General features: G+C 36.5%; 1 protein-coding gene across 19 annotated transcripts in view; it reads left to right on the top strand.

Moving 5' to 3' along the window:
* KIAA1328 (KIAA1328 ortholog) overlaps positions 1 to 12,656 on the top strand; it is a 373,028-nt gene that overhangs the window by 324,005 nt on the left and 36,367 nt on the right. For all 19 annotated transcript variants that reach the window (XM_025429035.3, XM_049112695.1, XM_025429030.3 and 16 more), the window contains one exon: positions 2,168 to 2,276. In XM_025429035.3, coding sequence (XP_025284820.1) covers positions 2,168 to 2,276 — 109 coding nt within the window. The remainder of the gene's footprint in view (positions 1 to 2,167; positions 2,277 to 12,656) is intronic.

Below are 12,656 nucleotides of genomic sequence, written 5' to 3'. Positions count from 1 at the left end.
GGATAACTATAACTAATTTCTAGAAATGGCAAAACTAGAGAGAGAGAGCTAAAGAAGGGATAGAAACAAAACAGACAAGGGAGAAGGGGCTGGCCACAAATGAGCATGAGGGAGCTTTTGGGAGTGAGGAAATATTCTAAAACTGGATTGTAAAAATAAGTCAATCCCATGACAAATATTTTTTTAAGATGATTTGAGAGAGAGAGTGCACGTGTGGGAGGAGAGGCAAGGGGAGAGGGTGAGGGAAAGGATCTCAAGCAGACTCTTCACTGAGTGCAGAGCCCTACTTAGGCTCCATCTCACAACCCTGAGAGCATGACCTGAACCTAAACCAAAAGTCAGATGCTCAGTTGATTGAGCCACCCAGGCACCCCACCCATGACAGAGTTTTTTAAAACTGGCTTGTGGCCATGCTTTCCTAAGTTACATAAATTTACTAATATTTATCAAACTGTAGCTTGAGATTGTTAAATTTTATGGTATTGGAATTATAATTAAACTGTTTTCAAAAAAGATAAATGGTATGTGGCAAGGGCCTAGAACAGTACTAGGTACATAAAAAGCATACCATATCTGTTAGCTATTATTATCTTATACTGCCTTAGGTTATTTATGATTCTTTACTGTATTGTTAAGAGTATCTCATATTCTTACTCTCCCATCTTCTTTACTCTCCCCTAAACTAACTCTGAGCTTAATTGTGGCACCAGGCCTTACCCATCATTAGGTACTTGGTAAATATTTACCAACTGATGCACTGTATATATGATGGAGTTTATGTCTAGTTTGAAAATGTACTGGTTTGGCTTGAGGGTCCCACAGGTTTGTGTATACAAAGAAGACTGAATTGTGCATTTAGGTGGCTCATCTTTTACATCTATACATAATAAAGAACAGGCAGTATTGAGTATAGTTTTTGAATACTAAGGATCATGGTGACTGTTTTGATGCTAATATCTCTATATATCCAAAGACTCTTGCATTTTCTGGGCCTGATTTTCTCTGGTCACACCAAAAAAGGGGTGCCATTCCCAGAATTGGCATACTATATTTTTGGCATTTGAAGGTCTGAGATTCCCAACACACCAAAGCTGTCTTAATATTATTTAAATAGTTAAACTTTCCTCAAAGAAAGAGTAAATTTTCCCAAATAATTTCTTTTTTTTTAAGACTTTATTTATTTATTCATGAGAGACAGAGATAGAGAGAGAGAGAGAGAGAGAGAGGCAGAGACACAGGCAGAGGGAGAAGCAGGCTCCCTCAGGGATCCTGACGTGGGACTCCATCCCGGGTCTCCAGGATCACGCCCTGGGCTGAAGACGGCGCTAAACTGCTGAGCCACCTGGGCTGCCCCCAAATAATTTCTTTAAGCAGCCTGGGCAATAGTTTCCCAGGTACCAGAAGAAAATTATGAATGGGATTCTTACAGTCTTCTAAGAAAAAGACAGGGATGTTTTGTGTTGTTTGGAAAATAATATTAAGAAGGAAAAGGGAAAGGAAAAAATTATTATTGTTAGAAATAATAAAAATTAGAGAACAAGAAACTTTGTCCATGCCATTGTATTTAGCACTCCAGAGGAGAAAAATAATTATTAACTGAACATTGCTTGTTAGGAAGGAACAGAGACCAAATCAACCCTAAAATGGTTAGGTGAGCGTCTCTTCCAATCAAACATTTGTTTTAGCCCAGTGTACAGTTCTTTTAAAGAAATTCAAGATTTATGTCTACCTTAAAAGTTTTAGGGGTAAGAGCAATTTAACTTGGGGAGTTTGGAGGTACAAAGTGCTAGACTCAAAGAGAAGAAATATCTTTTCTTAGAATTGTTAAAGGGAACAAAATAAGCAATCTACCTTCTTGGGCATTTTCACAGTAAACTCAAATCAGCAGGAAGATGACTAGCTATCAGGTTTAAGAACAAAATCACTAGCCAGCCTGTTATTGCACAGAGGTACTTTTTTTAAACAAGATACTGTGGATCTCTGATGTTTACAAAATCAAAACAACCCACTGAGTTTTCCATCTGCCATTGTTTCCTTTCAGAGGGAAAAAAAATAGCTTACTTTTAAAGCTTAGGGATTTTTGAAATGTCTAATATATTACTCAGAATGGACTTTTCCATTTCTTTTTATTGAATGCCTAAATTAATTGCTTTTATTGTTCATACAGGAACAGGGGCAGGAGTTAGAAAAGATGCTTCCACATCTCCTATGACAAAAGGAAGCCAAAAGGAGCTTGCAATCACAACCACATCGGCACTGCAGCTTGACACTTCCCGGTAAGCCTCAGAGACTCTTTAGTTTAACATTCTTTAGATAAGAGAGTTTGGGGAAAGGGGGAGTCATTTAATAAGGAGTTGACAAGTCTTGACAATTCTTAAAAGCTGTCACTCACACACGAGAGGGGCCTTATTTGGAAGCATCTAGATTTGGCCAGCTTGAACTCATAGAGCCCTTTCCTTTACACATGCCCTGTCTTAATTGAAACTGGTAATTGGCAAGGATTTTTCCAGAGAAACACAAGGCTAATCCTGTCTTTCATCTGAAAATGTGCTTAGCAGCAGGTCTTTCCCAGTTTGTCACAGAATGGTTATACACTTGGACTTTAACTAATTTAATTAATTGATACTGAAAATTATAGTGGGTTTTGTATTACAGTTTTAAGACTGTCAGCCTTTACTGATACTAGAGACATTTGAAGAGTTAAGAATTTGATCAGCCTTTTCTGGAGTCAGGAAAAGAAAGACATTATTAAAATTGTTTCATGTGCAATAAGCCACCCCCCTGTTATGCATTTTAGGCTGAATATATAAACATCAACACCAAATGGGCTTATTTTCGGCTTTCTTGGAAACATGATTGTTTGAGCGCTTAAATTCCCAGCATCTTATCACATGAATATAGATTTTAAGACTTAATTTTAATTATAAACAACTTTTGGGAAATAACTGTAACACAGAGGACAATAGTATCTACCATCTATTAGGACCTACTATGTGTCCACCATTTGTATGAACTGTCTGATTTAATCTTCCTCACAGCCGTATGAAGTGGTACTACTATCATTCTCATTTCCAAAATTAGGAAACTAAGAGATTAAGTGACTTGCCTAAGGTCACTTTGCAGAACCAGCGTTTCAGACTCCAAAGCCCATTATTTTAAATATTATAGTAGTTGACAATAACAACCTCTATTTTGAAGGTAACCCACAATCAAAAGAAAATTTAACTAGTTTACCACATTCTTTGTGCATTGCTCCTTTCTTTTATTTTTAATGCTGCCCTTATTAGCATTTCCCAAGTACCCACATTGAGCTGTTCTGAAATGTTGAGGGGGGCTTCTTCCTTGGGCCACTTAGCATTGTGGCTGAATGCTTCTGCTCAAAGAGGATGCATCCCAGTCACCTTGAGGGCTTCCTCTGGAGGAGAAATGATCTGGATTTTCAATCTTAGTGAATTTTCCTATTGAAGATAAAAGTGAGATCTTTAACGCTACTTTAATGTGTTTTTGATGATTGCATTTCAGTTTAGAGAAAAGCATGAAAAAGAATAAAATGTTTCCCCAGTAGGAGTTTTGTAGAACATTCTCAGCACACATTTTCTGAATGGACCATATCAACTTTGTACAGTTTTACAAGGCCAGGTTAAAATTGCTGTGAAGACTCATATTTACAGACCTTAAAAAAAGGATTCTGTATCTGTTAGTTCCTAACACTGCAAATCAGCTAAATACACATTCTCAGAGGTTTCTTAAATAATGAGTACTTGGCTAAATAAAACAATGTGTAACACACTGGATTTCATCCTTAGAAGTGCATGATGGCATATTATAGATCTTTTATACAAAGTGCAGAGTTGAAAAAAAAGATTCAGTACTATGAAAATCAGTTACCAGGAGGGTACAGTGGTTGCTTTCCAGATTTCAGAATCAGGATTATTAGAATTATTTTTATTTCAAAGTGTAGAAAAGGCATTTTTTATAGACTTCTTTTCACTTGCATGTAAACTCTTAATGTAAGACAAAACTCTGTTCTTCATCCCAAAAAACCTATGAAGGTACTGAGAATAAGAGTAAAACCCTATCTACCCTAAATTCCAAGAATTTTCCAAATTTGGGAAAGAACATGGGGATGGGACAGATACTGGTGGGAAACAGGTTCTCCTTTGTTCTCTGAACGGCACACACCACCTAGAAGAGTCCCATATTGTTGCATGACGTGCAGGTGATAAAACCAGGCGTGGCAAAGCCATCTTTCTCATTCACAATGTGGATTGTTAATTGTTCTCTCTGCTGCCTGTCAATATAATGTGAAATTTTCATTCCCCATTCAAGATAGAAAAAGTTGTGGCTGAAAATGTTAACATTTGCATTTTTATTTGTTGATTTATTTAAAGGACAGCCTCTCCTGCAGCAATCCATCACTTGGTGACACCCCAAATATGAATAATGTATTGTAGACTTGCGGTTACAATGTGTAATAAGTGCTAGAGACAGTAAAGGAATGTTAACTATGTTGCAAATGTAATATTTATTGACTCATAAAGTTTATTGCTTTGGAGGTTCAATAATACTGACCATAGGACATTAATATCACTTATCCTGATTTTAGCTGGACACCTTTATATGTAGAAATATTCATCTATCTCATGCTAACAAAATAAATATGTAATTTATAGCACAAGCAAAGGTGGCTTTATAGTTTCCTGTGCTGAGAGCTGCGGTGCTTCTTTCTCTTCATTCACTCCTGGCCCCCAACATTGATCACACACCCCCGGGCTGCCCAATAGAGTCAGCACAATGGTCATGCTGGCAGCACAAGAGGGTGGTACTGCTGAACCAAATAGTGCCAGGCATTTCTGCTTGGCTGCAACAGGCAACACCTCACAAACCCACTTCACCTGGGGCTTTTTTCCCTGTCATCCTGAACACCTAGTAGGTAGGTGCAGCTTTGATCAGAAAGTTCAACAAATACTTCTGCCATGATGCTGAGTCAGAGTTTACAAATTCTACTTGATTCTCTGGTCTCCAAGGTGAAGCCAGAGCTGGTCAGGTTCCCAATTAATTTGTTATAAGCAGAATTATTACTGATAATTAACTCTTTTGTGCCTTCCAGAATTAGGTATGTCCATTGCCAGCAATAGAGATCATATAGGAACTGACACCCAAAGCAAAAGAAGTAATGTTAATTAGCAACCATCAGCCATAATTGTCATCCCCATTAAGATGCAGAATTATGTATTTCTTCGTTATAAATAACCTTTCTAATTGTACTTGATGTATGCCAATTTAATCAAAAAGTATACTTGCAACAGACAGATATTTGCATTAATGTAACTTTGGTTCTTCAAATATTTTATTTCAAATTTGGGGAGAAAAAGCATATTACAGTTATATATCCTTTATATGTGGGTGTCTTTTTCTATCCGGGTATGGAGATCTAATATATTTTATATTAAACTGAAGACAGTATCTTCTGGGATTGTTCAGTGAAACAGAAATCTTGTCCCTTTTTAAAATACCAGTGAAGTTTCTATTTCCCGGTCATATGACAGCTCAGTGGTAATTGTTCCAAACTGATAAACAGAGGCAAATAACAGGCCTGCAGCAGCAGGATTATGTTCTCAGTCCTTGAGTAAAGGGTTACTAAGAATTCTTCTCTCTGTTGTCCCCCAATTCATAAGAGTTAAGGCTGGTGCTCTTGCCCTCATGTGTGTGTGTTGTGTGTGTGATATGAAGAGAGAAAAGCATATCTCACCAAAGCATGCCCAATTACTGAATTTGGGGAACTGAAGCTATAGTTAGCCTGTTTCTAGGAAGTACTGCTCACCTCTCTACTCTAGCTTTAAAAAAAAAAAAAAAAAAAGCTTAGTTTTTTACCACAACACAGAGTTGAAAGTTGTGCTCTTTTTTTTAAGGTTTATTTACCTATTTTTGGGGAGAGAGAGGGCACATGTGTACAAATGGGGTCAGGGCAAAGGGAGAGAATTTCAAGCAGACTTACCCCTGAGCACAGAGCCCGACATGGGGCTGGATCTCATGACCCAGGCAGAAACCAATAGTCAGACGCTTAACCAGCTGAGTCACCCAGGCGCTCCGAGAGTTGGAAGTTTAGTTTTATTTTGTTTGGTGTGGTTTTTAGATATGTTGGAAAGGGGAGATTTTTGTTTCTTTTGTTGTTGTTGTTGTTGTTGAATGAGGTAAAAAAATATTTGGGTATGTATTTTCAAAGATGTAATAGCTTACTTGGGGGCTTTTTGAAAAATAGTTTTAAAATAGTTTAACATGTTCTTTTTTAAAACTGTGTTCCTTTGCTGTCAAACCATATGCTTAATTGTCCTAAAAAAAATTGCTGTAAGTTTTCAGCTTGATGAGCTCTCTATAGAGCACTTGCTTGTGCATAGTCATGCTCCCATATAAGTATTTGTGTACAGCTGATGGGAAGCTTGTGAGACTTTGTGTCCATTGAGGTTGAGGCTGAGGGACTCAGCTCAGAATATTGGAGAACTGGGACTACATTACACTGAGCCCAGGCTGGAAGGATCCAAGTACCCTGCAGTCTAGAACTTAAACTTTTCTCTGTCTTAAAAACTATATTTTTCTGTCTTTAGAAGAATGCCTGTCTATTCAGGTCCTCTGCCCATTTGTTATTGAGACTGGTTATTTTGTTTGCTTTTGTTTTTGCTTGAGTTATATGAGTTCCTTATATATTTTGGATATTAACCTCTTATCAGATATTTAGTCTATAAATATTTTCTTCCAGTTTGTGATCATTTCCTTTACAGTTCGAGGCAGTCCCATTTGCTTACTTTTCATTTGTTGCTTGAGCTTTTGGCATCGTATCCAAAAAAAAATGATTTCAAGGACTAGTGTCAAGGAGCTTTTTCCTGTTATCTGCTGGGAATTTTGCAATTCCAGATCTTATATTTAAGTCTTTAATCTACTCTCAGTTTTTTTTTAATATCATGAAAGATGAGAGTCCAGTTTCATTCTTTTGCATGTGAATATCCAGCACCATTTATTGATAAGATTACCCCTTCTCAATTGTATATTCTTGGCACCCTTGTTGAAAATTCATAGACCATTTATTAAAGATTTGGTTTATTTTGGGTTCTTGATTATGTCCCATGGGTTTGTGTGTCTGTTTTTATGCCAGTACCATACTGTTTCTTTTTTTTATAAGATTTTATTTATTTTTTCATGAGAGACACAGAAAGAGAGAGGCAGAGACATAGAGGGAGAAGCAGGCTCCATGCAGGGAGCTAGTTGTAGGACTCAATCCCAGGACTCCAGGATCACGCCCTGAGCAGATGCATTTAACTACTAAGCCACCCAGGCATCCCTATCATACTGTTTCTATTACTGAAGCTTTATAATATAATTTGAAATCCAGAGGTGTGATGCCTCCAACCGTATTCTTTTTTCTCAAAATTTTAGCTATTTAGAGTCTCTTGTGGTTCCATATGAATTTTGAGATTTTTTTTCTATTTCTGTGAAAAATGACATTGGAATTTTGGTAGGGATTGCACTGAATGCATACATCACTTGGTAGCAGGATATTTTAACAATATTAATTATTCCAATCCATGGAGATGGGATAACTTTCCATTTATTTTTGTCTTCAATTATTTTCATCAGTGTTTCCTAGTTTTCAGTGTCCAAATCTTTCACTGCCTTAAACTTATTTCCAAGTATTTTATTCTTTTTGATGCTATTATAAATAGAAGTTTTTCTTAATTTACTTTTTTATTAGATCATTGTTGGTGTAAAGAGACTCAACTGATTTTTGTATATTGATTTCATATCTGAGAACTTTACTGAATTTGTTTATTAGTCCTAAAGGGTTGTTGTTGTTGTTGTTTTGTATATGGAGTCTGTAGGGTTGGCTACATATAGAATCATGTCACTTGCAGACATAATTTTACTTCTTCCTTAACTATTTGAATGACTTTTATTTCTTTTTCTTGACTCACTGCTATTGCTTGCCCTTCTAGTACTTTATGTAATAGAAGTGACAAGAGTGAGGTTCCTTGCCCTGTACCAGATCACATAGGAAAAGTCTTCAATTTTTTCCCCCATTGATTATGACATTAGCTGTGTCTTTTTTTAAATGGCCTTCATTGTGCTGAGGAAATTTTCTTCTATATTTTGTTAAGAGTTTTTGTCATGAATGGTTGTTGAACTTGTCGAAGAAGACACACAGATTGCCAACAGGTATATGAAAAGATGCTCGACATCATTAATCATTGGGGAAATGCACATCAAAACCACAATGAGATATTACCTCTACCTGTTGGGATGGCTATTTTCGACTATATAGAAGACAACAAGTATATAATGGTGAGGATGTGGAGAAAAGGGAACCTTGTACACCGTTGGTGGGAATGTAAATTGGTACAGCTATTGTGGAAAACAGTATGGAGGTCCCTCAAAAAATTAAAAATAGAACTACTATATGATCCAGTAACCCCTTTTTGGGAATAAACTTGAAGGAAATAAGATCAATACCACAAAGAGATGTCTGTGCTCCCATGTCCATTGCAACCTAAATGTCCCATCAGTAGATGAATGAACTTTGGAATAGTATTCAGCCTGTAAAAAAGGAGCTCTGGGCAGCCCTGGTGGCACAGTGGTTTAGTGCCACCTGCAGCCTAGGGCGTGATCCTGGAGACCCTGGATCAAGTCCCACGTCAGGCTCTCTGCATGGTGCCTGCTTCTCCCTCTGCCTGTGTCTCTGCCTCTCTCTCTCTCTCTCTGTCTGTCTCTATGAATGAATAAATAATCTTTAAAATAAATAAAATAAAAAGGAGCTCTGCCATTGTAACAATACGGATTAACCTGGAGGACATTACACTAAATGAAATAAGCCAGACGCAGAAATACTGCATGATTTCATGCATATGTGGAACCTAAAACGTTTGAAGCATAGAAGCAGAAAGGAGAATGGTGGTAACCAAGAGTGGGAAGGTGGAAATGAGGAGATATTAGTCAAAGGGTACAAAGTTGAAATGCATTCAGATGAATAAGTGTGGAAATCTAATGTATAGCATAATGGCTATAGTTAATAATACTATATTAAATGTTGGAAATTTGCTAAAAGAATAGGTTTCAAAGTATTCTCACCACATACACACACACACAAATTGCAAGCATATGAAGAGATGAATATATTTGATTGTAGTAATCATTTTACTGTGTATATGTGTATCATTAATAATTTCCTAATATTAAATAACTCTTCTAAAAAATCATGTTGTATACTTTAAATATATACAATTTTAATTTTTTTAAAGTGGGGTTTTTTCACCATTATTTTCACCTTTAAGTAACTTGACATGAAAATCTAGTTGCTTCCAGCTCCAAATATTATGATATAACCTTTAAAGTGCTTGAACAACTGGCATTTTGGCCCTTTACTGTGCCAGGAAGAGGGACAAACATTTCTGCATTTATCCCTCTTCATTCCTTTTGGGTCATTGTTTATTGGGCTTTTCAAGCATTGTTTATTTTCTCATCTCAATTTGCCAGTAACCACTTAGATTGCATAGAAGGAAAAATTGTGTAAATATGCTGTTCCTGATTGTAAAAGTGATCTGTTTTGTCTCTGGTAACAAAGTTCTGGATTGGCAGCAGCCAGGGGATTCAAAACCTACGTAAGCAACATATATATCTGTCATACTTGTAACAAAAATACAATGCTGAAAATAATAATTACCTGTTCACAATGCCTGGCATAGTACCTAAGAATTGACAGAATTCTTTGAACCTGCATTTTTCTTATTTAAATTGCACCCAACCCTGTGAAATAAGTAGTAATAGTAGTACCTCATTTTACAGTGAGGAAATGGGAACTGAACAAGACTGGAACTATCCATGGTCACACAGTAATAAAGCAGAAAAGAGGACCTGAATGTAGTTTTCTGATCCCATATTTTAGTGTTTTTTTCATTCTTCCACACTGCCTGAAACTTGAACTTATTCAAGGTGTAGGCACTAAGCTGATAAAAATCTGGTTTACAGTGGGAATCAGAGAAACTTGCTTTAAGAGTTACACTTTATTTTTGTAACTTGATAGGAAGAAGCAGCCATTCAAGAGAAAGAGAAATGTTGTGTTTCCATTACACACAACAGCCAAATTGCAACATTTTCTTCCACTTGTGCCTGGAATCCTAACTATAACAAAAAAATTTTTTAAATCAGAATTTTTCTTACCTGTATGTTCACACAAATATTATATGTACTCAGCTAGATTTCCCCCATACACCTAGTCATAATAATTTGTTATTCTTCCAGGGTGGAGAGCGGAGACTACACTAAAATCCCAAACCCCAAACTAAAGCCCACAGGTACTACTTGAGTTTATGTAGTAGGTTTGAATAGCAGACCTCACTGCCTCTATATAGTTGAGTATATGACCGATGACCATATGTGACAATACTGGCCACTATTCATTGAATGTCAGGTAATGTGTTATATATCAGGTAATGTGTTATATATCAGGTAATGTGTTGGGCATATATATATGTCCATTTATAATATGTGTTCATATAAATTACATGTCATTGTAAAGCTATCTTTAATGACTACTAAAACTCAACTGCAAAATAGTAGATAAAATTCCTTTTTAGGTTTTTCAAAATGACTTCCTAAAATGTGGGCTACTAGGCCAAGAGCTATCATTTTAGCTTTATGTGCTCTCAGAGTAAGTTTGCACACCACACACAGAGTAGCATTTACTATAACTTTTCCATCTTAAGTGGAAATTTACATATTGTAAATAAAAACAAAGCCTAATGAAATGATGCACATAAAATGATGACAGTAAAAAGGAATACTATGAAAACTTCAGAAAAGAATGTGTTGAATATGTAAAAAAAACCATGAAGTATAATGTGCCTCTCTGTCCTCCGTCTTTAATCAGAAGGATGAAAAGCCCCGCCATTCAAAAGGGGTTTTGTTTAAGTTGAGTTGATAATTTGAAATTCCCTGCCAGCAGGTGCATTACTACCAAGAACAGTTGAACTTATGGAAACTCTTATGTGTTTGACAAAAAGATGTTGCTTTTAATTAAGCCATGATACCTTGTTGTTACTGTAATTCCCACTCTTAAAAGCCATTAATATAATCATCCATTCCTCTGGCACACACTGTTATACGGCATATAAGCTTAAAAAATAGAAATAAATAGGCTAAGTTGAAATAATAAAGAGATAGCATAATTCCAAGAAATGAATTTGTCTTGAGGATGCTTGTCAAGACATTCTTACCGTAGAAAAAAACATACTGCACAGAGAAAATATATATTAAAACGCCTGATATTTACTTGTCACTTAGAATTCTAATCCTTGGCTTCAGGAATTCTAAATTCTGGGTGAAGGGATTATGAGAGCTCCTTCACTGTTCGCAGTTTTCTGCATTTTCCAGATGTCTACAGTGATACATTACTTACATAATGTTTAAAACAATATTTAGAAAGAAAAAAACAAAAGGGCACATATTATTAGGAGGTAAACCCATTTCAAAGTTTTTTACTCTGGGGCAGCCTGGGTGGCTCAGTGGTTTGGCACCTGCCTTCAGCCCAGGGCATGATCCTGGAGGCTCGGGAACGAGTCCCACGTCGGGCTCCCTGCATGGAGCCTGCTTCTCCCTCTGCCTGTGTCTCTGCCTCTCTGTCTCTCTCTGTGTCTCTCATGAATAAATAAATAAAATCTTAAAAAAAAATTTTTTTTTACTCTGTAATTCCAAGAGTACTCAAGAACTCTAAGGTTCACCTTGGAACATATGACATACATTGCTATTTCTTTGTGGAGCCAGCAATAGGTAAGGATTATGCACCTTGGTGTATCTTCTCCAGGGTCCTGAACACTGAAAAATGGTATGATTAGTGGCATCTGTTCAGCATTGCCAGTTCCTGTTATCATTTCACAGTTTTTAGCCTCATGGACTGCTGTTTTAGAGTCATTCATTTGGTCCAATGTCACCAAATTCCCTGAATTCAATGTTAAGAAACATTTGTTGAGTGTCACTTAGTGTTCTAGGCAGTTCAATGCTTTTCTAAAATTATATATGTTGCCTAAAGTAATCCTCACAATCATGAGAAAGTAAAGCTCAACGAGGCAATTATAGAACAGTCAAGAGCCCAGGTGTAATAATTATAACACCTGGATTTATAGGCCTAGGTTTGAATGCTAGCTATATGGTTTTGAACAAATCATTTAATCTATAAAATGGGGATAATAATATCTCCTCATTGGCCTGTCATGATGATTAAGCAGGATGGTTTCCATAAACCATCTTAGCACAGTCTTGGTATATAGCTAAATAGTTGTCATTTGTAGAACTTCCCAAGTCACACAAGCAATGAGGAGCTAGGATTTTACTTTGCTACTCTAATTCCAAACTCTATGTGTTTTCCCTGACAAAAGATTAGGAATAGGGTCAGGTTCATCTCAGAAGTTGGCAACAGGGGTATATTTTTTCATATTTATCATGCAAACATGTTTGCAAACATGTCTTTTACTTTACCTCTCTAAATGTGATTCCTCGGGTTAAAATAAGACTATTAATAACCACCTTAAAAATTTGCTCAGAGTATTAACATTAGGTATTCAAAGCCCTTAATTTGGTGCTGGGCCATAGTGTATATTTAGTGTTCACTTCTT

The sequence above is a fragment of the Canis lupus genome, chromosome 7 (genome assembly GCF_003254725.2).
Source record: "Canis lupus dingo isolate Sandy chromosome 7, ASM325472v2, whole genome shotgun sequence".
Lineage (NCBI taxonomy): Eukaryota > Metazoa > Chordata > Mammalia > Carnivora > Canidae > Canis > Canis lupus.
The sequence above is the reverse complement of the archived record's forward strand: the minus strand, read 5'-3'. Positions and strand labels throughout refer to the sequence as shown.